Below are 27,749 nucleotides of genomic sequence, written 5' to 3'. Positions count from 1 at the left end.
GCCCGCGTATTTCACCGCCGCTTCCGGGTATGTCTTCTGCGGGACTGGGCGTTCCTGATGATTGACAGGCAACCGACCGTTGCATACAGCGCGTCACGAGTTGCCGAAAGAAGCCGAACGTCGGTGCGGCTCTATACGGCGCCTGCACACCAACGTTCGGCTTCTTTCGGCAACTCTTGACGCGTAGTATGCGACGGTCGGAAGCCTGTCAATCAGATAGGAACGCCCAGTCCCACAGAAGACATACCCGGAAGCGGCGGTGAAAATACGGTATGTACGGAAAAAAAACAGCCGATTGTCATTAGGACAACTCGGCTGAATGTAATGTTAAAAATTTATTTTTGGGTGAACCCCCGCTTTAAGGTAAAAAAAATCATTTTACCATTACAACTGCTTTAACTTGGTTAAACCCAAATATTAAATTCTCCTATAAGCTCTAAAGTTTAAAAAAAAAAATAACAAACATGTGATACTTGTAATGTATGTAATGTTAAAAATGTATTGTTTGGGTGAACCTCCACTTTAATGCATTTCTTGCATTAAGGTAAAAAACGTTCTGCTACTTTCTGTGAATATTGTATCAATCCAGCTTTGTGTCTGGCTGCATCTACTCTCTTCCTTCTCCCCATTCTTACAAGCTTGACCATTGGTTCCTGCTGCTGTCAGTTAAATCCTGTAAGGAGAGAGCAGGGGGTGGGGCAGGGAATGCCCACAGCCCAGCTCAGTAGCATGCCTGCAGGATAGCGGCTTACTATGGTGGTGCACCAAGAGGAAGAGCCTACAGTGCTGGCAAGGGACCCTAAAAGAAGAGGTTCAGGGCTATTCTGTGCAATACCACTGCACAGAGCAGGTAAGTATAACATATTTATTATTTTGCAAAAAAATTAAACCACTTTAAACAGTTGGAACAGTGAAAGAGTGTTATCTAATGTATACTGTATATCCAGAATTAGGCCAGCTGCAAATGATTAGAATAAGATCTTTACATAATTGCTACCAAATCTCTAGACCTACTTCATCTTGGATGAGGCAACATGACCTGTGTATACACATGACTACAAAGTTCATTTATCCAGCTTTTTATTCTGGATGACATTATCAGTGGCTTTGTACAAGTACCAGCTAACCCGCACTTATGTAAGCTTTGGAATTTAATGATTTGCTAAGCCAAAAGCTGACAATTCAGTGGCCACTGGAGCCATAGTTATCTCATCAGAAGCACTAACCTGCAAAATAAGCTAGTTTAAATCAACAAGTTAGAGCAATAAAATACTACGAAATATAACTTGATTGCAAGTTATCTAGAAACAACTTTGCATTCATAATGCTTTGCTAAAAGTGCCAAAAGTTATGAGTCCAGTCAATATATTTTCCATTTAGACATTCACCTTTACAATCAGAAAATACTATATGGCATAGCAAGAAAAGCTTATCGTACTTAGGGCCCATTCAGAATGTTCTTGTGTGCCTTAACATGTGGTGTGCTAAGAAAGCCCATTCATTTTAAATAGGCTGCCAAGCAACTCATATTTTACTGGATAAGTTGCAAATTTACAAAGCTCTGCACCACAATGCACAGAGGATTCACATTATTGCACTTTTCTAAAACACAAGCTAGTTGTACTGCCTAGATGCATTTGGGTAGCATTTAAAATAAATGGGCACATAGGTGTGTGCAGCCTATTGCATTAGGGTGTGCACCCCAAATGTATTAAAACATGGATGGTGTTAGTAGGTAGAGGACTTTTCTGTAGGGCCGAGGTTGGTGTTAGTAGGGCAGTGGACAGTGTCAGTAGATTTTTATTTCGATTTAATTTTTTTACATTTTTTTTTTAATCTGCACCACAAGGGGTGATTAGGGTGTGCCCAGGCACACCCAGAACACCCCCTGTGCACGCCTATGAATGGGCATGACCACACATTGAGTTAATACAAGATATAACGTGACTTTCTGTGATCTACCACAAAGAAGTAGTGTGTGCGGGCAATCAGTACTAGAAAAATAATACTGCACATGTGAAGGAATAGTTACAAAAACTAAAGTGAAACAAAAAGCAGCACCACAAATGTGAGATATTTTCACAGCATATAGCAAAAGGACAAAAAAAAAGTGTTGCGCTAAAAATAAGTGATAGATCAAAAAAAAAAATCAAAAAAGTATTAATTTTTTAAAAATAGTCTAAAGATTCCAGTCTCTCAGATGGACCATAATAATTAAAATATCAAACTCCGTGATTCAACTGTAAATAATAAGAATGGATCCAAATCCCTCCATCAGGTGAGTATGCCACCAACACCGATAAATTGGCCTCTTACCAGAGAGCCTGGACCCTTTCAGATCACCAACATGGGATGTGTGAATAAACCAAGTCAAGAACAATTCCAAAGTATCCAAAGGACTCCACCAACACAGCAATCATGTAGTCAGATCCAAACAAGAACATAAACACTAAATAGTGTAAAACCTCTTAGGGATTGCATTTATTTAAAAAGTATTGCACTTAAAAGTATCGAAGTTAAAAACAGCTTAGCACAATGTAGGAAAGGTGGCCGCCACAGGACATCCAGACATGTAAAAAAATGTGCGATAGTAGGAAAAAGCAACTCAGTGCAAAATGACTACTCAAGTCATAACATTTTATTGACTATGTTATTCGAAGGCTTTTAAACATACAATGATATCAGCGGGGGAGAAATATCCACAAATATAATATCCACAAATATAATATCCACAAATATCATTGACACACTGACTGCTAAAAAGATAAAAAACACCACAGTACTAGTAAATGGATTTTTTTTAGTGTAAAGCAACGAGAGGTAATATAATGTTTGCCAAACATAACTCTCTTTAATTATCATTGTTATATACTGTATGTTATTTGTATACTCCACTTCATCACAAACTTCTTAAATATGTGGTTTATTCATTTTGGAGCAGTTGAGCCTTTTCCATAGCCGTCACAAAAAATTTACAAGTTATTATTATTATTTATGGTTTGATAAATGATCCCTTTCTATTGAATATAGACAGGTTTACGTGACAGTATAATGCTAAAGGTATGTAAAGGAATAGAGCAGGTCACCAGATTAGTATGAGTTGAACACTTTTTATTACAGGCTCACTTACATATAAACATCCTGTGTACTGTTTATGTGGCTGGTGCAATTGAGCAAGTTTCAGCAATCTGGATTGACTGGATGACAGCTGTAGGGCACAGGCAGGGACCTGCTGCAAGATGGAGTGTCAGCTGCTTTTTTCAGCCATCAGTCATGCCCCTGCCTCCACGCATTGGAGGTAGGGGCTTCAGAAATGCATTGCGGCTCTCCTGTTTGTCCCTGTCTCCTTTCAGTTGCGTGAGTGAAGGCTTGTGAGCTTGTAATAAAAAGTGTTGGTTTTAACTCATATTAATCTGGTGTCCTGCTCTATTCCTTTACATGTCCACAAGGGATTCCCAGATCCCTGACAAGGAGCTGCCGGAGCTAGTATGTGCCCCACCTTCCCAGCTGATCACTCATCACAATTGTGAACTTTATAGTTTTTTCACTGTGGCATTGAGTGCTGATTGTGCTTGTTTTTACAAGTTTATAGTTATAGCCTAGTGTCAGTTCACACCAGACGCAATTCCGTTCAGTTCTGTATGCTTTTTTTCTGCACAAAATGTATGCACAGTGTTTTCCATGTATTCCAATGGCTCTAGTTGGCTCTAGTTCACACTATGTAGTCAGTTTCCGGTCAGTTTCTGCACCGTAAACTGACTGCATGGTGTGAACTAGAGCCAACTAGAGCCATTGGAATACATGGAAAACACTTTGCATGCATTTTTAGTGCAGAAAAATGCGCATGTAACTGCATCTGGTGTGAACTGGCCCTTAAGGTATCATATAGAAAATACACGTATTCTGATTGTGTTACAGTTCATCAGATTTATTTTTTTGTAATTATATTGTCTTTATGCTAGTGCGATACCATAAGAGTAAGCACAGCTAAACCTTATATGTAATTTCTCAGTTTCTCCAGAGTCACATAATTCAACGTTATATGCATCTTGCCATTTGAAATCCAAAATGGCTATCACATTGAATGGCACACGACAGTGACATAAATATGTCCACTGTCACCCTCAGTGCAATGACATACAGGGGCTGAATTATCAAGCATTTGCTCCATGATTCATGGCGCATCGGCCGTTATTGAATTCACTAAAGGAATGCGCTGCCAAAGCAGCACAATTCCTTATTTACTATAATGCAGAGTGCGCCCAGGAGGGGGCGCATGGTGCGCCCCTATGGACCTGGAGCACGGCATCTAGAAATGTAAATAAAATGAGTTTGGGAGCGAGTTTATTAGGGGGGGGGGATGTGGGATGATGTGGGGAAGTGTAGTGACATTTACGGGCCGAATTGAAAGTCAAAGTGACTTTTGTAAAAACGAGCCGCTGCGCCTGCTAGTACATTTAAACCTGCGGGAGGTTTATTTGTGTACTGCGAATGCGTGAGTGGCAATTTTGGACATTCACGCACACTGGTTCACTATATAAAATATTAGTAAATATCAATCGGCGTAGCTGCCTTTGCGTGCCTTAAAGCGGCGCACGTGAATGACCGAATCATTTTTAGCTTACGCTGACCATGAAGGGGAACTCTGGGCCGAATAAAAAAAAAAAACCGGCGTGGGTTCCCCTTCAGGAGCATACCAGGACCTTAGGTTTGGTATGGATTGTAAGGGGGAACACCTACGCCGAAAAAATGGCGTGGGGGTCCCCCCAAGATCCATACCAAACCCTTATCCGAGCACGCCGCCTGGCCGGACAGGAATGGGAGTGGGGACGAGCGAGCGCCCCCCCCCCTTCCTGAGCCATACCAGACCACATGCTCTCAACATGGGGGGTGAGTGCTTTGGGGCAGGGGGGCACTGCGCCCCCCACCCCAAAGCACTCTTGTCCCCATGTCAATGGGGACAAGGGCCTCTTCCCAACAACCCTGGCCATTGGTTGTCGGGGTCTGCGGGCGGGGGCTTATCGGAATCTGGGAGCCCCCTTTAATAATGTGGCCCCCAGTTTAGAGTTACAGAGGAGGTCTAGTGCTAAAATTATTGCTCTCGCTCTAACGCACGCGTCAATACCTCACATGTGTGGTTTGAACGGCGTTTACATATGTGGGCGGGACTTACATGCGCATTCGCTTCTGAGTGCGAGCTACTAGGGACAGGGGCGTTTTAATTATTATTATTTTTTTTTTCTTTTGTATTTTTTTTTTTTTTTTGCACTTTTTTTTGATGACTTTTATTCCTATTACAAGGAACCTAAACATCCCTTGTAATAGGAATAGTGTGTGACAGGTACTCTTTATGGAGAGAGGTGGGGTCAATAAGACCCCGCATCTGTCCTCCAGGCTGGAAAGCATGAGATCGGGGGGAAAAAAAACACTGATCTCATGCTTTCAGCCGCGGCTTTGTTTATGTTTTTAAATCTCTATGCTCCTCATTCGGCGGCGGACGATTCGTTCTCCGGGGCTCTGATGGCACGGGAGAGCCCGGAGAAGCACCGAATGGCGGTGGGAGGGGGGATGTCCCCTCCTGCCGCCTGTAAGAACGATCAAGTGACGGAACTGCCGCTATGATCGTTCTTATGGTGCGAACAATCGCTACCTGTAAAAAGGGATATCTGAATGATGCCTGTAACTGCACCCATCATTCAGATATTCCCCACTGAAGTCCAGGACGTCATATGACATCCTATGGTATGGAAGTGGTTAAAATTTGCCTTGGAGTCAGGGCCAGTGCTACCACTAGGCAGTCGCCTAGGGCGCACTGGAGAGAGGCGGTGGCACTACCACCCAGGGCGCCCGGCCACCGGTGAGCCTACTCCCTCTCCGCAACTAACTCAACAGGCAGCCGCACCACTATAGAGTCCCTCCGTACAGTGTTAGAGGCGCTGGCACAGCGGTGGAGGAATGGAGGAAGGAAAGAAAACATCCCCTGCGCGCCCCTGATCATCACAATGCCACTAGCAGTGAGTGTGACCTGTCTGTGTACCTGCGGTCACATCGTTACCGTCCACCACCAGTCTGCCTCTGATGTACCGCTCCGCCCCTGCTACAGCCAGCCAGCTCTGCCTCTGAGCCTCTGCCTTTCTGCCCAGTGCTGCCTGTGCCCATATGTCGCATGCCCCCCCCCCTCCATCATGGAGGCCGCTCTCTCTCTCTCCTGTGTTTTTTCCTATTGCGGCAGCCAGCGCAAGATTTACAGTACCCTGACGCCAAGAACCAGAGCGATGAGATCACGCTGAAAGTACAATAACGGTGGCAAATACTGTATGTCCCTTAGGTGGGACCTGGGCCCCCATACCCATTTTAAGGCCAATTACTAGAAAATAAGCCATCCAAGTGGAGTCTAGCAAAATTAACAAGTCAATTCCCATAGACTGCAATGGTATTTATGGTATAACTTTTGCCCATGTTAGGCTCTTTGTTTGCCCACCCGGACCAGGGGGTGTTTTTTCCCATCTCTAATTTTGTAGCATGCTGGATGATGTGATTCATTTTGGACAGGGCTTTGCCTTATTTTCTGCTAGCTGCATTTCTGGTGATCTGAACATGCCCAGGGACTTAGAATTTTTGATGTTGCTTTTTGTGTGTGAACAGCACTTGGATGTTTCTGGGCATGCTCATAGGGCGTGTTTTTTGGGTTAGTAATTTAAGGGCATCCTTAACAGGTGTACCCAATTTAAAATTCAGTCTCTACATTGGGTGAACTTGCGTTTTGTGTGTTTCATGGGCTGTGCATGTGTTTTCAATTGCCTCATTAGCACACAAGCCTATGTTATATAAAGCTTGCAGAGAGCATTTGTTACCTTGCCCTGAAAAGAGCCAAGAGTGTGTGTGGGGCCGGTGTTCTAACGATATGGTTCCGATGGAAAACGCCGAGCGGGAACAGCTGCTCGCTCCCATTGGCTGATTATACACTATAGTACACGCCGCTCTACACAGCAAGGGCCAGCAAGGTAGAGAGAAAGAAACTGCTGCTCCAGATGAGTGCACTAAGCAATCAATGTCCTCTCAGAATGCACTGAGCAAAAACTTGAAGAAAAGATTGGACAGCCGCACTCCCACAAAATCCTTAAAAAGGTTGCCTTTAATGATAAAAATGGAAACAGCACTACAAGTCACAGCAGACAGTGGGGTATATAGCTAGCTGACGCGTTTCGCACTGTAATGTCAGCGCTTAGTCATAGCTAAAACAAAATGGTACACAATTCAAATATATACACACCTAAACCAAACCAGTCACGTGATCCACCTTCACCTGTGGCCAACCATCGCTAATGATGTAAGTGGGATGGTTAAAAATAATCGATGGTGATCACCTAGAGGGGTGGACCACATTAGTGGTGAGGGCTAACACACATATGAAAAAACCCCAAACTAAAGTAAAAATTGGGTAAAAGCCAAGTGCAAAATATGTAAAAAAGAAAGAACATGAACCTTGAATATAAAAGAAAGGCATAAATAAAATCTAGTGACAATAAATTTACATGCAAATATAATCAATGTGACAATAAATGGTACAGAGCAGTGTCATTAAAACACAAATAAATGTGCATGTGTTCTTATTCGGCGTATAAAACAACGTAAAAAAGTGGAGAATCCTATGCATGTGTGTAAACTGTGATGATGCAAATGAAATAAACATCGAAAGGGGTGACAGAAAACTCAGGCATTGTCAACAAAAGGAAAACGATAAGAAAAATAAATAATGTGATAATTTAGACAAAGCGCAAAGTAATATGTAAACGTAGACTTGTGCAAATTATCTGTGACTATGATGAGGCTCAGATGAAGAGCTATGATGGAATAAAGTATATATTTTTCATGTTCCTATTGACTAAAAAATAGTCAAATATATACTCATCATGCAATAGTGATGATGAGTATATAGGAGAAAAAGATTGGGTGATCGGTATGTGTGTGTCCATACATCTAGAAACGTAATGGAAATCGAAGGCATATGGTGAAGGGAGGTACAAATATAGATATGACTCCCACCACATTGCCCCAGATCCCCACCGTGTCCTGCCATTCAAGGTGTATACCATGATAAAAAACCTAAGAAGAATTTTTAGGCATTAAAAATATAGCAGCCTTCGAAGTCTTAAACCATGAGGCCATCAGGGGAATTAATTAGGGGATTATTATGTATGTAAACTAAACATAACATCATATATAAGACAGGGGCAACATGCATGGCACTCTCTGAACAATGTACACATACTGGTATGAGTGTGTGGATCACATGACTGGTTTGGTTTGGTTTAGGTGTGTATATATTTGAATTGTGTTGTGAATTGTATTTTGTTTTAGCTATGACTAAGCGCTGATATTACAGTGCAAAACGCGTCAGCTATATACCCCACTGTCTGCTGTGACTTGTAGTGCTGTTTCCATTTCTACCAGTAAAGGCAACCTTTTTAAGGATTTTGTGGAAGTGCAGCTGTCCAATATTTTCTTCAAGGGCCAGCAAGGGGCGGATGTGATATTGAGCAGTGTTTTTTTGATTGGTTATCCACGCCGTGGATAACCAATCAAAAAAGCACTGCTCAATATCACATCCGTCCCAAGCTGTGTAGAGCGGCGTGTACTATAGAGCGCCGTGTAAAGGCAGACATCGGGAGCGAGCGCGTCTAAGCTGACAATCAGCTGTCGAGCCTCAGAGATTTCCGTGGCCTCCTATTGCGCCTGCGCAGTCGAGGCAGGAACCATTTCGATGGAGGAATCAGCTCGACAAGACACCGGCTGGCAAGATTATATTTGTGTGTCCTTATCGAATGTCTATTTTATTTATGTCTTTGCAAAACAGATACGTTTTTGATCAAGGGTTTTTTGACTGGTTTATTTATTTATTTTGGGTGGGAGCTATCTTCGCCTGAAATATTTGTGAGGTTGTTAATGTATGTTGTTTTTAGGGTGTTCACTTTGATGTAATTGTCTGTGCTGCATTATTAAGCTAAATCTTTCTCAAGATGTTGTGACCAATTATTGTTTCAATCCTTAATAGATGTCTGTGGGCCTTTTTAATCTTCTGTTAATTTCCATTGCATAAACTATATTCTGTTTACTGTCTCAAATGAACCTATGTTTATTTTTTTATTTTTTATATTATTTATTTATTTGATTTTAGTTTGTTTTTGCTTTTTTTGCTCTTTTTTCAAAGTCCTGTTTTGTTGACCAATAAAATTACTTTCAAATTTTGAAGTTTGTTTTTTTGTTACTTTTTAATGCTACAGATTTTGACAGCTGCAGCTGAAATAGGCCGATTGGCCAGACAAAACAAAACAGGTGTGATTTTGTCTCGAAGCTCCTTTCCTGGTGCCTTCATGATGGCATATTCATGGATTTTGTGCTGCCATCAGGGCTCAAGTCCTACGGGAACGCGTGGGAATGGAGTTCCTGCACTTTTTTCACAGCAGGAACTCAGTTCCCTTTGCAGAACTAAAGCAGCTGGGAGCAGCCGAGCCGCCCGAACCGATCCTTCATTAAGCAGCGATGCCCAGCTCGAGTCACTGTCAGGGGCAGGCAAACCTTAGTAATTCTTTATGTTACTGGCCGCTTCTTGCATATGGATTCATCAGGAAGTGTCCGTCACTTCCTCGATGCCGCAATGTCGCCTGGGAACTTTTGTCATTGTTCCCAGGAGACATTGCGGGGGTCTGCCGCAAGTTATCACAGGATTTAGAAAGAACTTGCTTGCCGTAATGTCTCCTGGGAACAATGACAAAAGCTCCCAGGAGACATTGCGGCATCGAGGAAGTGACAGAATATCCGCACACTTGCTGATGAATCCATATACAGGAAGCGGTCAGTAACATAAAGGATTACTAAGGTACAGTGGATCGAAAAAAACATGCGGTTTAGTAATTATGCATATGAGCGTATAATTTTTTTTTTTTGGTGGGGGAGTGGATCTTGGGTGGGAGTTCCCACACTTTTTTCCCCAGGACTTTTCCCCCGGCCATGTATAGTCACCAGAAAAGGAAAAATACAGAGTGGTAAGTATTAAATGTTTTCCTTTTTACTGCAGTGGTTCTCAGCCTCAGTCCTCAAGTACCCCCGACAGGACATGTTTAGTGGATTTCTTATCAAGAATTGCTGTCCAGACTGTCTTTTAAAGCACATGTGCAAGATGAAGGAAAACCTGCAAACATGGCCTGTTGGGGGGGGGGGGGGGGATTGGTGGACAGGCTTGAAGTGCTGATTTACAGCACTGTGCTTAAATCTAGCACAAAGCAATCCTATTCTAATTGTGGGTGTTTGAGGGAAGCCAAGTGAGTGTTAGAACCCCTGCTTGTGTTTTTTTTGGCTTGGCCTTAGTGTCCCTTTTCTTAAAATTGGCTTCACTTCCTGTCACACAGCTGAACAGGAAGTGAGGTTAAAACCCTACCAATGTCTTTTCTTGAGGACACAGGTCAATCTAACTAGTGTCCCTATTAAGCAAATTGCACTCCAGCACTGCTGTGTACACCCCAAATGATTAGGTAGTTTTGGGTTTAGTAAAGGCAAAGCCACTCTGCAGTACAAGCGTAGTTGCTGTAAATCTGAGGGGAAGCACTGATGATTTTAACATCCAATCATGTAGAAGCAAAGTTTTTTTTTTTTTTTCCTTCCTTGCTTGTCCACTTGTAGTGCAAAGTAGATTTGCCTTTAGTAAATGGACCCCAAAGTCCAAGATCCCTAATAATTTGGGTTGTACACAGCAAAATGCTAGAGTGCAATTTACATAATGGGAAACTATTTAGATTGATCTCTGTATCCCCAAGAAAAGACATTAGTAAAGTTTTACCCTCACTTCCTGTTTGGCTATGTGACAGGAAGTGAATGAATTTGAAGTAGAAAGTGACAAAATTTAGGAGGTGACTTCACCCTATCAGGGGTGCAAACATCCCCCAAAAATGAGCAGACTTTTAATCCCTCTGCACTCTAGCCACAAGTAAAAAGAAGAATAAATGTCATTTAGTTTAAATTCGCAGGGAGGGTTATAGCCCCTGTCAGTTTATTTTGTACCATCCCTGTCCAATTGCGGAGATTTCCTTTAACTTCCTGCCCCATAGCTAAAAGGGAAGTGAGAGAAAAACTATGAAATTAAGGGAATCCAATGCCCCCCCCCCCCCCAGAACTAGTGTGTGTGTGTCCCCCTAAAAATTTCTGGGCGGGTCATAAAAAAACAGGGTGTGGCCTTGACAGGAAGGGGTGGGTCATTTTTCTATTAGGAGGTGCAAAAGTTTAGTCAGGCCTAGGGCAGCACAAAACCTAAATATACTACTGCATATTAGGGCTTATTTAGACAGGATCCGATTTACAGCATGATTTTAGATTGTGGGAGGAAACCCACGCAGGCACAGGGAGAACATGCAAACTCAAGGCAGATGGTGTCACGGGCGGGATTCGAACCAGCGACCCTTTTTGCTGCTAGGTGAAACTGCTATCCACTACACCACTGTGCTGAACGAACATGATTGCGGCTGAAAGCATGAGATCAGTGTTTTTTTTTTCCGATCTCATGCTTTCCAGCCTGGAGGACAGATGTGGGGTCTTATTGACCCCGCCTCTCCATAAAGAGGACCTGTCACACGCTATTCCTATTACAAGGGATGTTTATGTTCCTTGTAATAGGAATAAAAGTGATTAAAAAAAAAAAAGGCAAAAAAAGTGCAAAACTAAAAAAAAATCCGTAAAAAATAAAATAAAAACACCCCTGTCCCTAATAGCTCGCACTCAGAAGCGAACGCGCATGTAAGTCCCGCCCACATATGTAAACACCGTTCAAACCACACATGTGAGGTATTGACACGTGCATTAGAGCGAGAGCAATAATTCTAGCACTAGACACCCTCTGGAATTTTAAACTGGTAACCTGTAAAAAAATTCAAGTGTCGCCTATGGAGATTTTTAAGTCCCGAAGTTTGGCGCCATTCCATGAGTGTGTGCAATATTAAAGTGTGACAAGTTAGGTATCTATTTACTCGGTGTAACATCGTCTTTCACATTATCCCAAAAAATTGGGCTAACTTTACTGTTCTGTTATTTTTTAATTCATGAAACCGTGAAAAATTATTGCGCAAATACCGTTGGGGTGTCTGCTAAAAAATATATATATAATTTTTGGGGGTCCTGAGTAATTTTCCAGAATCAAAATATAATTATTTACATGAAGTAGAGAAGTGCCAGAATAGGCGCAGTATGGAAGTGGTTAACCACTTAAGACCCAGACCTTTATGCAGGTAAAGGACCTGGCCAGTTTTTGCGATTCGGCACTGCGTCGCTTTAACTGACAATTGCGGGGTTGTGCGATGTGGCTCCCAAACAAAGTTGGCGTCCTTTTTATCCCACAAATAGAGCTTTCTTTTGGTGGTATTTGATCACCTCTGCGGTTTTTATTTTTTGCGCTATAAGCAAAAACAGAGCGACAATAAGCGTTTATCGATTGGTTTGCGCAAAATTTATAGCGTTTACAAAATAGGAGATAGTTTTATTGCATTTTTATTAATTATTTTTTACTACTAATGGCGGCGATCAGCGATTTTTTTCATGACTGCGACATTATGGCAGACACATCGGACAATTTTGACACATTTTTGGGACCATTGTCATTTTCACAGCAAAAAATGCTATAAAAATGCATTGTTTACTGTGAAAATGACAATTGCAGTTTGGGAGTTAACCACTAGGGGGCGCTGTGGGGGTTATGTGTGACCTCATATGTTTTTCTAACTGTAGGGGGGTGGGGCTGGATGTGTGATGTCATTGATAGTGTTTCCCTATATCAGGGAACACACGATCAATGAAGCTGCCACTGTAAAGAACGCGCGCGACCCACGTCTGGGCACTTAAAGAGGACGTACAGGTACGTGCTTGTGCCCTGCCGTGCCATTCTGCCGACGTATCTGGAGGAGGCGGTCCTTAAGTGGTTAAAGTGAAACAATGAAAGAGAAATATTTCTTTAAATTTCATACGGGGGGGGGGGGGGTATAGTATAGTATGCCTGTGAAGTAGTGCATGTTTCCCGTGCTTAGAACTGTCCCTGTACAAGATGTCTTTTTTGAAGGAAAAAAAAAGTAATTTAAAAGTACTCGTGGCTATAAAGAATACAGAAAACAGTCATTGCTTAAAAAAAAAAAAAAAAAAAAAAAATTACGTGGGGTTTCCCCTAAATATCCATACAAGGCCCTTCAGGTCTGGTATGGATTTTAAGGGGAACTCCACGCCAAATAAAAAAAAAAATGGTGTGGAGTTCCCCCAAAAATCCACACCAGACCTCTTATCTGAGCATGCAACCTGGCCGGCCGCAGGAAAAGAGGGGGGGATGAGAGAGCATTCCCCCCGCCTGACAAGGGCCTCATCCCCACAACCCTGGCTGGTGGTTGTGGGGGTCTGCGGGCGGGGGGCTTATCGGAATCTGGAAGACCCCTTTAACAAAGGGGACCCCAGATCCCGGCCCCCCCCTGTGTGAAATGGTAATGGGGTACATTGTACCTCTACCATTTCACCAAAAAAGTGTCAAAAATTTTAAAAAAGACAATAGCCGGTTTTTGATAATTACTTTATTAATGTCTTCTTTCCGCACTTCTTCTCCCATCTTCTTCTTTTCTGCATTTATTCTGGTTTCTTCCTTCATCTTCTTTTTCTTCCTCTGGTTCTTTCTTGGGTCTTCTCGTCCGCATCTTGCACCGGCTTCTTCTTCCCCGGACGATCCGCTTGCAATTGAAGTTCCCACTGTGTGACGCTCCCGTTCTTCTGACAGTACTTTTATCACTGAGGATGCGGCGTCATCCAGGGACCCCGCCCCCCTCTGACGCACATGTACCATACAGGGACTTCCCTATGGCTTTCCCCATGGCCTCAGTGATAAAAGTACTGTCAGAAGAACGGGAGCCTCACAGGGCGGGAACTTCAATTGCAAGCGGGTCATCCAGGGAAAAATAAGCCGGTGCAAGATGCGGACGAGAAGACCGAAGGAAGGAGCAGAGGAAAAAGAAGATGGAGGAAGAAGCCGATGCAAGATGCGGACGAGAAGACCCAAGAAAGAAGCAAAGGAAGAAGAAGATGGGGAAGAAACCCGAATGAATGCAGAAAAGAAGAAGATGGAAGAAGAAGCGCGGAAAGAAGACATTAATAAAGGAATTGTCAAAAACCGGCTATTGTCTTTTTTTACATTTTTGACACTTTTTTTGGTGAAATGGTAGAGGTACAATGTACCCCGTTACCATTTCACACAGGGGGGGGGGCAGGACCTGAGGGTCCCCTTTGTTAACTGGTTGCCGACTAGCCGCCGGCTCCCCTGCGCAAAGGCACGTAATATAAAGTCGGCTCTCGCGCAGGCCGTGCATGTGCCCGGCGGGCGCGATCGCCGCCGGCTACACTTGATTGCTCGTTACAGAGCGGGGACCGGGAGCTGTGTGTGTAAACACACAGCTCCCGGTCCTGTCAGGGAGAGAAATGCTGATCTTCTGTTCATACAATGTATGAACAGAAAATCAGTCATTACCCCTAGTGAGGCCATCCCCCCTACAGTTAGAAAACACCCAGGGAACATACTTAACCCCTTCCCCGCCCCCTAGTGTTAACCCCTTCACTGCCAGTGGCATTTTTATAGTAATCCAATGCATTTTTATAGCACTGATCACTATAAAAATGTCAATGGTCCCAAAAATGTGTCAAAAGTGTCCGAAGTGTCTGCCATAATGTCGCAGTACCGAAAAAAAAACGCTGATCGCTGCAATTACTAGTAAAAAAAAATATTAATAAAGATGCCATAAAAATACCCCCTATTTTGTAAACACTATAACGTTTGCGCAAACCAATCAATAAACGCTTATTGCAATTTTTTTTTACAAAAAATATGTAGAAGAATAGGTATCGACCTAAACTGAGGAAACAAAAACATTTTTTATATATTTTTGGGGGATATTATAGCAAAAAGTAAAAAATATAATTTTTTTTCAAAATTGTCGCTCTTTTTTTGTTTATAGCGCAAAAAATTAAAACCGCAGAGGTGATCAAATACCACCAAAAGAAAACTCTGTTTGTGGGGAAAAAAGGACGTCAATTTTTTTTGGGAGCCTTGTTGCAAGACCGCGCAATTGTCAGTTAAAGTGACGCAGTGCCGAATCACAAAAAGTGCTCTGGTCTTTGACCAGAAATATGGTCCGGGGGTTAAGTGGTTAAAGGGGTCTTCCAGATTCCGATAAACCCCCTGCCTGCAGACCCCCACAACCACCGGCCAGGGTTGTGGGGATGAGGCCCTTGTCCCCATCAACATGGGGACAAGGTGCTTTGGGGGGGACCCCAAAGCATCCTCCCCATGTTGAGGGCATGTGGCCTGGTATGGTTCAGGAGGGGGGGGCGCTCTCTCGTCCCCCTCTCTTTTCCTGCGGCCGGCCAGGTTGCGTGCTTGGATAAGGGGTCTGGTGAGGATTTTTGGGGGAACTCCACGCCATTTTTTTTTATTTGGGGTGGAGTTCCCCTTAAAATCCATACCAGACCTGAAGGGCCTGGTATGGATTCTTGGGGGGAACCCCACGTAATTTTTTTTTTAATTTGATGGCGGGGTTCCCCATAATATCCATACCAGACCTGAAGGGCCTGGTAATTGAATTTGGGGGGACCCCACACGTTTTTATGAATTTCTCTGAATTGCCGGGAGCCGACAATTCATTACAGCCACGAGTCAGTTTTAAATTACTTATTTTCCGTCAGAATGTCATTTTGTGCAGGGACAGTTCTAACCCCTGGAAACACGCGCTCATTTACAGGCATATTATACACCCCCCCTAGGTACGAAATGAAAAGAAATATTTCACTTTTATTGTCGCACTTTAAGCATTATTAAATTCACTGCTCCCGAAAAAACGGCCGTTTAAAAAAATAAAAAATGCATTGATACATGTCCCCTGTGGCAGGTCCCCAAACACTTATTAGGACAAAAACTAGCATATTAACCTTTAAAATGAACACTTTTGATTTCTCCCATAGACTTCTAAAGGGAGTTCGGCGGCTTTACATAATAATTGCATTGCGCCCTCTGCTGCACCGGTTCATACGCTCAATTAAGGATTTATCCGGCTTGCCAATTAAGCCATGAACCGGCGTAGCGCATTGTTTTTAGTAAATCAGCCCCACAGTATTCTTGTTGGCAATAAGTCTTGTCCAACAGTACTTTGTAATAGCTTTCCAAACAATTCAAGTAAGGTAAACCTCTACGATAGCAGAGACTGACACCCAAGGCACAGTTAGGGCAAACACAGGCAAAGCTGCTCCAGGTGAGTAATTAACAGTTCTTATACTGGCAACCCAGGGTGAAGGTGCTAGCACAGTTTGTCTGTAGATTCAAAGGAAAGGAAAAAATCCACAATCCAGTTAGGAGTAAACACAAAGGCCCTGTACACACGATCAGTCCAAACTGATGAAAACGGACTGAAGGCTGAAGTCTGATGGACTGATGTGCCTACACACCATCAGTTCAAAATCCGGTCGAGTCCAACGCGGTGAAGTAAAACACAACGACGTGCTGAAAAAAAACGAAGTTCAATGCTTCCAAGCATGCGTCGACTTGATTCTGAGCATGCGCGGGTTTTGAACAGATGCTTTTGCGTACTAACCATCGGTTTTGACCGATCGGTCATCAGTCCGATTTTAAAGCAAGTTTTAAAACTTTGGTCTGAAGGACAAAAGTCTGATGGGCCATACACACCATAGGTTTGGACTGATGAAACTGAACTTCAGTCCGTTTTCATCAGTTTGGACTGATCGTTTGTACAGGGCATAACTGTAGCGTGAAACACGTTAACTTTCAGCTCTACCCCACACTGTCTGTGATGTTTTCATAGAAGATGTAATTACCACTTAAAGACTGCTCACTGCCTATATACTGTGACAGGGGGGCTATATTGCGTGAAACAACATACCTGTACGTAGATGCATGCACTAGATGGTGTGGGCGCAAGGTAAACAAGGCAGATCCCCATTCTAACAGGGGACAACATGGAGATCTGCTGTTTCTAGTGATTAGGAACAGCTCTCATGATAGCAGACACCACAAGAAATGTATACTTGTTTTTCCTGCACCCCAGGTCTGCAGCTCAGGGCTTGAGTAGGCAATATCCAGGTCTGTGACATGGTGATGGGGGAAGTGCACAAATCTCTAAGAAAATCAAATAGCGCATAAGGATTTTTGAGGGCTTCAGTTGTAGATCAAGGCAGTCAGGAGCATGGCAAGGTTAAGTATAGATTCCTTAAAGAGCCTGCTATCAAGCGAACCTGTTACTGTTACTAGCCTGGTCAAAGTACAAGCTCTAAGCAAATGTTTCACAAGGTTGTTTACCATTCATTGGTAAAATGCAGCAAGATATTTACAACGGCCTGGATTTAGGTTGTGTGTATAGGCTTTCTTAAAATTTACATCTGCTCCATCACTGCTTCACTAGAATGAAATAGACTATCATCTTCTTAAATAAAATGTAGGTAAAATATTAAAAGCAAAGTACCTACTGTATTTATTGCTGGTACTATTATAGCACCATCAATTTATGTATATTGCACATTTACATCAGTCCCTGTCTTTAAAGAGTAATGGCGCGTACACACGATCATTTTTCGGCATTAAAAAAAACGACGTTGCCCACACACCATCGTTTTTAAAAAATGCTCTAGCAAAGCGCGGTGACGTACAACACGTGCAACGGCACTATAAAGGGGAAGTTCCATGCGGATGACGTCACCCTTGGGGCTGCTTTAGTTGATTCCTTGTTAGTAAAAGACGATTCGCGCTTTTCTGTCTGTTAGAGCGTGATGAATGTGCTTACTCCATTACGAATGGTAGTTTTACCAGAACAAGCGCTCCCGTCTCATAATTTGCTTCTGAGCATGCAAGGGTTTTTTACAACCCGAAAAACTACATTGTTTAAAACGTTGTTAAAAAATGCAGCATGTTCGAAAAAAAAATTGTCGTTTTTCAGAACCCGAAAAATGATGTGAAGCCCACACACCATGGCCCGGATTCACGTAGAACTTACGCTGACGTATCTACAGATACGCAGCATAAGTGTAAATGTGCGCCGTCGTATCTATGCGCCGTGCCCATAGAACTGGATATGCCTGAAAATAGGCTTCCTCCGACCGAAGTAACTTTCCTATGCCAGCGTATCTTGGGCGCATATTTACACTGGCTGTCTCATTGCAAATATGCAAATGAGTGAGATACGCCGATTCACGAACGTACTTGCCTCCGGCGCATTCATACACGCGGTTTACGTAAGTTGTACGTCCGGCGTAAAGTTAAGCCTCATAAAGCAGGTGCAAGTCATGTTAAGGTATGGACCAGGGAACAGCCGTCGTATTTTACGTCGTTTACGTAGTAGTACGTGAATAGGGCTGGGCGTAGGTTACGTTCACGTCGTAGGCAGTGATTCGACGTATCTTAGGGAGTATTTCCGACTTGATTCTGAGCATGCGCACTGGGATGCTTCTACGGGACGGCGCATGCGCCGTTCGTTCGGCCCATCATTTGCATGGGGTCACGCTTCATTTAAATGGATCACGCCCACTTCCACCTACTTTGAATTAGGCCGGCTTACGCCGAAGAATTTACGTTATGCTGGCGCAACGTTGGGAGCAAGTGCTTTGTGAATACTCTGCTTGCCTCTCTGTGTTACGTCGGCGTAGCGCATATGAGATGCGCTACGCCGGCACAAATATGCGCCGATGTATCTGAATCTGGGCCCATCATTTTAAATGACATTTTTTTTAAACGTCGTTTTTTTCATGCCGAAAAATGATCGTGTGTACGCGGCATGACTCCATTTTGTTGAGAAAAAAAAATCCTCTCTGGGTGATCTATGTACATTGCAGGGATTTTAACAAACTTTGTTGCGGATTTCTACCTTTTGTTATGCTGAAGAAATCCCTGTGTATTTGTCTGTATCCCTGTAGTAAGTAACTCTAATGGGAGTGGTTTCATAATTATCAATCAGCTGCAGAGGCTGAAGGGCTCTAATGAGGAAAGCTGCTGGGTCTGCATGCCTTTAGACATGTTCCAATTGGAAGTACCTCACCAAAATTACATTTTTGCTGCAGGGATGCCTGAAATCTTTCCTAGAAGTGCAGACTTCTAGGAAAATCAGTGAGCCAATCACACAAGCAGAAAACGATGTTTCTGGGGAGCATTCTGTACACATTCTGTGTACAGAACACCTCCAGGTAGCCATATTGCATTTTCAGAAAATTACAGCAGCAGATATAAAAGGAAAGGTAATTTTTAATAACATTCAAGTACAATATGACTTGTGTCGCAATTGCATACGCTATATTATTTTTTCTTTATTTGCTGCTTTTTTTCTCCACTAAAGTGGACTTACCCTTTAAGGAGCTTACAATCTAAGGTCCCTAATTCACATACTATGGCCAATTTAGACAGGAGCCAATAAACTTACCAGCATGTCTTTGGAGTGCCAAAGGAAACCCACTCAAACACAGGGAGAACTTGCAAACTCCATGCAGTTAGTGCCATAGTTGGAATTCAAACCAACAACCCTAGTGCTGCTAGGCGATAGTGCTAACCACTTAGCCACTGTGCTGGCTCATTAAAGGGGTTGTAAAGCTTCCTGTTTTTTCACCTTAATGCATCCTATGCATTTGGGTAAAGAAACACCTTGCAGTCACCGACCCCCCCCCCCCCCCTCGAGCCCCCGTTTTACTTACCTGAGAACCGAATCTCCTTGGGCTCGATCCCACGTTGCTTTCACGGAGCTCTAGTCGGTTCTTCATTGGATGATTGATGGCAGCGCAGCCATTGGCTCCCGTTGCTGTCAATCAAAGCAATGACGCAGCGCTCCGAGTCATACACTTGGCGGCTATGGCTGCTGAGTGTATCACATGGGAGCGTAACCTCAAGGTAATCCCTCTCGGGAGAACGCTTTCCAGAGGAGGTTAGCTCTTGCAGGGGATGCCGCAAGAGCCATCGTGGGACCCCAAAAGAGGGTGTTCGGGGCCACTCTGTGTAAAACTAACTGCACATGCACAGTGGAGGTAAGTATGAAATGTTCGTTTTAAAAAAAAAAAAATTATAATAATTAACCTATATAATCACTTTAATGAAGTAATATTGTATTTTACCTTATTAATTTGCAAGTTTTTGTCACGTTCACCTTTATTTTTTCCACAATTATGCAGACTTTTATGTATCTTGTCCAAGATTTTTCATATTATGTAAATTATTATGAAATTCTTAAACTGGTTGACATTTTACATTGTACATTGTTTTTCTCACCACATTTTATCATTTTCTATTATTTAGTTTTAGAAAGACAGGAACTGTCTTTCTTTTTCTATGTTTGCTCGAGTTGACTTCACTCTTGGAGAGCAGCCCTTGGTTATCTGATGAAATTTGCCCAGTGAATACATCTTTATTGCATGGACTTTTTGTATTCATATTTATGGACTTTAATACTTAATTTCTGATATGCTGCTGTCACCACATCCTTGGTTTTACCTTTAATGCCGATTGTCCTCAATGAACTTCCTGAGCGCTGTAATCCTGTGTTATTATTTATTACTTCGTTTTTGTACTTAAACTTGATTGCCAAGACTTTTAGTTTTTAATAAAGTAAAGAAATGGTATTGAATATATATATATATATATATATATATATCAGTACATTGCCTTAAAAGAGTGCTGTCTTTGTACAGTATTTTGTAATTGAATCTTTTGCTTAGTCTACATTCACAAGGAAAGACAACAGCAAGTCTGCTTTCCAAATTTCTAAACACATCCTACAAAGGAATGCTATACAATATCACACCGAGTTATTTGCTGTTATCTATAGCACGTGTAAATATAGAATGAGACACATTATATGAGTTAAAGAGAACTTACTGCTTGCTCATTTTGTTCTGTGTATGATGCACAACATTAGCAAAACAAATCTGGAACAGTTCCTAACACAGTTAATCACTTACCATTCATGATGAACAGACCTTTCAAAGAAAAGTTCTGACATTGACTTTTTTTACATTACATTTATTAGGACTTTAAAGCGGGGGTTCACCCTATAAACAAAAAAAAAATGTTTTTTTCTTCTAGCATAAAATGAGGCATAGTAGCGCGAGCTACAGTATGCCTGTCTTGATTTTTTTAGCCCGGTACTCACAGTGCAATCGTACATTGAAGATACCGACTCCCCGCGGGGAATGGGCGTTCCTATCCAGACGGAGGATGATTGACGGCCGGCTCTGGCACGTCACGCTTCTCCGGAAATAGCCAAAATAGGCTTGGCTCTTCACGGCGCCTGCGCATAGTCTGTGCGCAGGCGCCGTATAGCGCCGTGAAGAGCCGAGACCTACTCCGGCTGTCTTCGGGGAGCGTGACGTGCCAGAGCCGGCCGTCAATCATCCTCCGTCTGGATAGGAACGCCCATTCCCCGCGGGGAGTCGGAATCTTCAATGTACGATTGCACTGTGAGTACCGGGCTAAAAAAACCAAGACAGGCATACTGTAGCTCGCGCTACTATGCCTCATTTTATGCTAAAATGTTGCTATGGAGGGTGAACCACCGCTTTAAATTCAAATCCAGACTTAAAGGGGTTGTAAAGGTTTGTTTTTTATTTTCTAAATAGATTCCTTTAAGCTAGTGCATTGTTGGTTCACTTACCTTTTCCTTCAATTTTCCTTCTAAATTTTTTTTTTCTTTGTCTGAATTTCTCACTTCCTGTTCCTCCTCAGTAAGCTGTTCTGGCTGACTAACCCCCAGCCAGAACGGCTTGGATGATGGGGGCAAGCTTACTGAGGAGGAACAGGAAGTGAGAAATTCAGCATCGGTCTCCTCTCTCCCTGACAGGACGTGGATCTGTGTGTTTACACACACAGTTCCACGTCCTTGTCTGTGTAACCGCCGATCGCGGGTGCCTGGCGGACATCGCGGCTGCCAGGCACGCGCATCGGCATCTCAGTAATGTGGCGGGCACGCACGCGCCGGCGCTCGCGCGCCCCCCAGTGTATATAGACGGCCTCCCGGCAATTGGGAACCACACTGCGGCCGTACAAAGTCATACGGCCGGCAGGAAGTGGTTAAAGGAACCTATTTAGAAAATAAAAAACAAACCTTTACAACCCCTTTAAACATTTTCCTACTATCTATCAGTATGCCTTAATAAGTGTTGTCATACATTGGCAGTACATTTTTTGCCAGGACACGCACTGGGGTAGATTTACTAAAACTTGCGCACTCAGAATCTGGTGCATGGTGGCCAATCAGCTTCTAACCTCAGATTGTTCAACTAAGCTTTGGCAATAAAACCTGTAAGCTGATTGGTTTCTATGCAGAAGACGTGAGCCTGATTTTGCACTCTCCAGCTTTAGTAAATAAACCGCACTGTCAGATTACTGCTAATGAAGCCCAGATCATTGCTGTTACAAATGACATACTGTACAATTGGCCTAACTTCTGATCCCGGAAGCATTCTTACCTTTAATAGAAGCAGAAAATGTTGAAAATATACAAAGGAAAAACAACAAGGTTAACGACATCATCCCTTGGTATCCTCCTGCTCCAAAGGAAGCTTGTGCCGGTTGTCACTGGGCAGAGAATCACACAAGGAAAAGAAAGATTGTGAGTGGAGAGCAGTGTTTATCTAGATGTAGTAAAGGTCATAATCCAAACTCCATGCACTGCTTTTATTGACTTAAGGTCTTTCAGTTAATTATTAGTCTGAAAAAGTTTTTAAATGGTACCCTCATTATTTGGAATGCAATTCATCCCTCCATTGTTTCACACAAAACATGTTTGTTGAATAGGAAGGTCGTGAGATGAGTGGGGATGGCATGTGACCATGTGTTTACCATTTGAAAACATGCTCTTTGGGTGGCACAATATTGGAGTTAAAATTTCAACTTTGAAAATGAACTATAGGGGTTGTGGGTCGGTTTTATTTTAGATTTCTGAAATATACAGTATATGCCAGGCAAACAGGTAAACCTTTTTGGTGAGAGCTTTTTTAACTGTCTTTTTTTCTGTCACATTGCTCTTATCACTATGCCCCCAGCACAGCAACACACCTCATTGGCTCTTTGTACTCTTCTCCCTTACCCTCTCTGAGCTCTGCTGTGCAGAGAGAGGTTGCAAACTTAGGCCCCTTTCATACATGCTGTTCCATCAGGTCCGCCTGTCTGTTTTTTTTAGGTGGATCTGATCGGACACTCCATGCACCTCAATGAAGCGACGGATGTCAGCTGTGACATGTCTGCTGGACCGCCAAATCCAGACGGAGTCCCTATTTTCCATCCATCTGGCGGATCAGATCGGATGGAATCATATGAAAATGGACAGGTGGATCCGTTTTCATCCGATTTCCATAGAGAACAGCGGGTCTCGGACAGGTCCATCTCTGCACAGTGAGCGGAGACAGACCTGTCATTCATCTGCTCAGCGGAGATCAACAGATCGATCCCTGCTGAACAAGCGGAGTCTGTCAAAACACACAGTCCCATGTGAAAGGGGTCAAATTCAGGTATTTACACAACTTGCATTAAAAAAAATAAAAAATTTAAAGGATGTACAGTGGAACCTCGGATTGCGAGTAACACGGTTAACGAGCGTTTCGCAATACGAGTAATTTTTTTTAAAATCCTGACTCGGTTTGCGAGTGTTATCTCTCAAAATGAGCAGGATCCAAGCCTCTATGGTGCGGAGTACCGCATTTGACCAGAGGTGCGGGGGGGCTGGTGACACTCAAAGCCGTTCAGAAATACTCGGAAACACTCGGAAATACTCCATTCCCGAGTCTTTCTGAGTGCAGCAGGGCTGTCTCCAAGTATTTCCGAGTCTCTCCGGTACCCCTCACCTCTGGCCACATGCGGTATTGCATGCCATAGAAGTCAATGCGGAACTAATTATTTTAATTTCCATTGACTTCTATGGGAAAACTCGCTTTGATATGCAAGTGCTTTGGATTACAAGCATTCTTCTGGACCAGATTATGCTCATAATCCAAGGTTCCATTGTATTAATAAATACAGGGCTACATTAAAGTGATTGTAAACAATCACCTTGTAAAACAACCCATTCAGTTTAAAACTGGACTAAAGGCAAAATATTTGTGTATAAATATAAAACAAATATACAAATTCCTTTTTTTCCCCCTTTTTTTAAGTGATCACTTTCCCTCTGTTCTCTATGTTTTCAGCTGCATAAGGGCTGGGGGGAAAAGACGCAACAGTACACTGAACTTCCCAGTGAATGGCTGTGCAGCGGGGGAATGTCAGGACAAGTCTGATCAATGGAAGAGAGCACACTAAGACCCCATACACACTTTTAGATTTTCTGCAGATTTTTGTGTTTAGATTTACCAAAACCATGTAGTGCATGGGCCTGCCTGATTGCATACAAATTGAAACTCTTAGGCCCCGTACACACGACCGAGTTTCTCGGCAGAATTCAGCCAGAAACTCGGTCGGAGCTGGATTCTGCCGAGAAACTCGGTCGTGTGTACAGTTTTCAGCGAGGAACCCGTCGAGGAACTCGTCGGGCCGAAAAGAGAACATGTTCTCTATTTCCTCGTTGTTCAATGAGGAAAGGCGGCCCGCCGAGCTCCTCGGCGGCTTCCACACTGAACTCGCCGAGGAACTCGATGTGTTTGGCACGTCGAGTTCCTCGGACGTGTGTACGGGGCCTCAAGGTTTGACCTCATATTATATGGTTTTGGTAAATCTGAAGACAAAAATCTGCAGAAAATCTAATAGTGTGTATGGGGCTTTGGTTTCCAGCATAGTTAGAGAACTTACCACGGTATGTGGTCCTGCTAAGTGTGGTCAGAACAAGGTACTTTTTCATACAAATACATGGTACAGCAGGCACATATTAGGAATATTAAATGCTGGGGTAACAAACACTTTAATTCATGTCTTTTACAATTGTCTGGAGTTCAGCTTTACAGTCGATGTATTTTAAAATGTTTTTATTTAATTCTGCTTACTATATGAATTAAAAATGGAAATTTAAATTTACAAACAAAATCCATTATCTTGGAGTATAGTACAGGCCGAAAAATTATTGGGTTATATGCCGCAACCTTCAGGTGATTCTACTATGGCAAAGCTTTGAATACTTGTCTCTTTAAAAGAGAAGTATGGGTTTTATTTTTATTTTTGATTCATACTTACCTCGGTGGATGGAGCATCAGACCGATACTGCAGCTGTCCCCCGCTGTTCTGCACTGAGAACCGAGCCACCAAACATCGCTGATGGCTCAGTTCTCACAGATCCCCGACAGTCAGTGGCTTTCCTCTCTGCTTCTACACGCTAATTGGAGCGATGAGCAGTGGAGGGGTGGGGAGAGGCTGTCTCAGTGGCACGCTGAGATGCTGAGACTGCCATCAATCAGGGCAGCTGGCGGATCCCGACTTGGAAGTCGTGATAATGCGCTGTCCCGACTGATGGCAGTGACGTCATCGGAGGGCGGACTTCAGACTGCTCTCCGCTGAAAACGAGTCACAGGAGTGCAAAACGAATTGCACTCCTGTGACCTAGAGCAAAAGTCCAGGCTGGACTTCTCCTTTAACCCCCTCAGCGGTATTCCCGAGTCTGGCTCGGGGTGGAATTTCAGAAGAAGCCGATGGTCACATTCACACCTGTGAATTGGCCTGACAACTTGTAGATGTATGAACCCTAGCGGTAGGTCCTAGTGATTAGCTGTAGGAGGCAGCCCTATTGGAAGCAGTGGGAGTCTGCAGGTACCCATAGCTAACTGCAGACACTAGCACAGCCCTCAAAATTTCCACTCGCCTACTAGCATTTGGCGAGTGGATTTAAGCTGGGGGCGAGTGATGACAGGGCTGCATGACCAATCTCCCTCCAATCTGTGCCTACACTTAGAGTCTCGATGAGATTGGCGGCCGAAGAGGAAAGGTGCATGCTCGGGAAAAGTAGTCTGGTGAGACGCGCACAGGCAGAGCAGTACACAGGTGCTCTACTTACAATTCTCATTAAGCCATGGGACCTAACAGTATGACCTCTCTGAGCCTGCCCCCCTCTCCCCGACCAATGTAGCTGGAGAGCAGAAAGTAATGAGTGAGGTGGAGGATTGCAAAAATTACCACTTCGGTGCAGCGCTCACTGAAAGTTGCCCTGACATGAGAGCGGCAGCCTTCTAGTTTGTGCAGTTTTCTTCTCCTATGTGCTCTATGTAAGTGTCCAACAGTTTAGCCTGAGCACTGTGAACAGACTGGTCTCAATGTGTGCTGTGCGCTGTCAGTGTGCGCTGTGCTATGGTGTCAATGGCTGTGCAGTTGTGTGGATCTCAGCGCTGGATTGTACTCCCTCCCACTGTGCTGCAGCTCCTCTCCTCTCTGCCAGCCTGAATAAAAGGGGGAAGTGGGGACATGCAAGCGTGGAGCCGCACACACAGGCTCCTGATGATGAGATGAATGGGAGAGAGAGAGAGAGAGGATGGATGGGAGTTGCAGAGGAGACAGCAAGAGAATGGGGAAGAGACCCAGTTCTAGTGCCCTGTCCCTCTGGTCTGCCCCCAGTGCCCTGTCCCTCTGGTCTGCCCCCAGTGCCCTGTCCCTCTGGTCTGTCCCCAGTGCCCTGTCCCATTTTGTTAAAGTTGTTGTTGGTAATATTTAATTTTGTAACTTGATTCTGCATAAAACATTGTCATTCCATGAGATAATCTACGTGGGGGCGTGTTTACGGGTGCAATTAGGCGCAGAGCAGTGTATGAATTAGGTGGGGCAACTGGTGGCGAGTAACTCTTGAGGCCTGGCTAGTAGCTCAGGACTTGAAATTTTGAGCCCTGCACTAGCATGTAATTGCTATGTTCCTCAGAATGATCGGCCCTGGACACAGACACATGCAAACAGTGGCAATTAGCTGCAGGATCCGGCAGCCTCCCATTACTTTCAATGGGACTGCCTCCCGCAGCTATTTGCTGGGGTTCTCACGTGTACATGCCGTTGGGCCAATACACAAGTGTGAACGTAGACTAAATCATTTCACTTTTATATACAATATGGGTCCTTACAGAAGACATCACATTAACAGAATTTTATGTTCCCTCTTCCTATTCAGATGGGACTTTACTTGTGCTGCCAGGTGAGGATCATGTACCTGACAGTACTGTTTATTTCAATGCTGGGTGCTAAAATGCAGCAAGCATCTTAGCACCCAGAACCCCTCTGCAGCCCAGGACAGGGCGGCGCCTCACACAGTGATTTGGTGGGCTGTGTGTTGGACACCAGGGATCTACAATATAGTATTATTATTATTAATAATATACTGTATTATAATATATATTAATATTATAACTGAAAAAGGGCCCCATAAATGAATGAATGAAGTATTCAGGAATGGGAAGGCCACATACGGCCAGAAAAAGCATTGCATTTTGGAGTTGTTTGCACTTAGCCTAATTTTATTGTTGTAGATAAATGTAGCAATGTTCCACAATTTATTATCTTAATAAATTAAATTTTATTTACCTTTTTTTATTTTGTAAATGAGGATTTTGGAATCAACCAAACGGCTGTTATTTGTGTGCTTCATCAGGTTTCTTGAAAAGCATCGCCACCTACAGGTCAAGGTCAGAATCCAACTATAGTGGCCCACTCACATATGCGTCTGCCATTCAGCTGCATTTTATTTGCGATTTTCAGTACAAGTTGTAATGCATTATGACGTTCTATCTATTACAACACTGTAGGGCAA

General features: G+C 43.4%; 1 protein-coding gene across 1 annotated transcript in view; it reads right to left on the bottom strand.

Moving 5' to 3' along the window:
• LOC120932843 (microsomal triglyceride transfer protein) overlaps positions 1–22,661 on the bottom strand; it is a 115,736-nt gene extending 93,075 nt beyond the window's left edge. Inside the window, 1 exon segment of the mRNA XM_040345627.1 lies at positions 22,513–22,661. Within this exon segment, the coding sequence (XP_040201561.1) occupies positions 22,513–22,576 (64 nt within the window). The 5' untranslated portion in view covers positions 22,577–22,661.
• Positions 22,662–27,749: the final 5,088 nt, after the last annotated feature.

The sequence above is a fragment of the Rana temporaria genome, chromosome 1 (assembly GCF_905171775.1).
Source record: "Rana temporaria chromosome 1, aRanTem1.1, whole genome shotgun sequence".
Lineage (NCBI taxonomy): Eukaryota > Metazoa > Chordata > Amphibia > Anura > Ranidae > Rana > Rana temporaria.
Note: the sequence above shows the minus strand (reverse complement) of the source record. Positions and strands in the feature narration are given on the sequence as shown.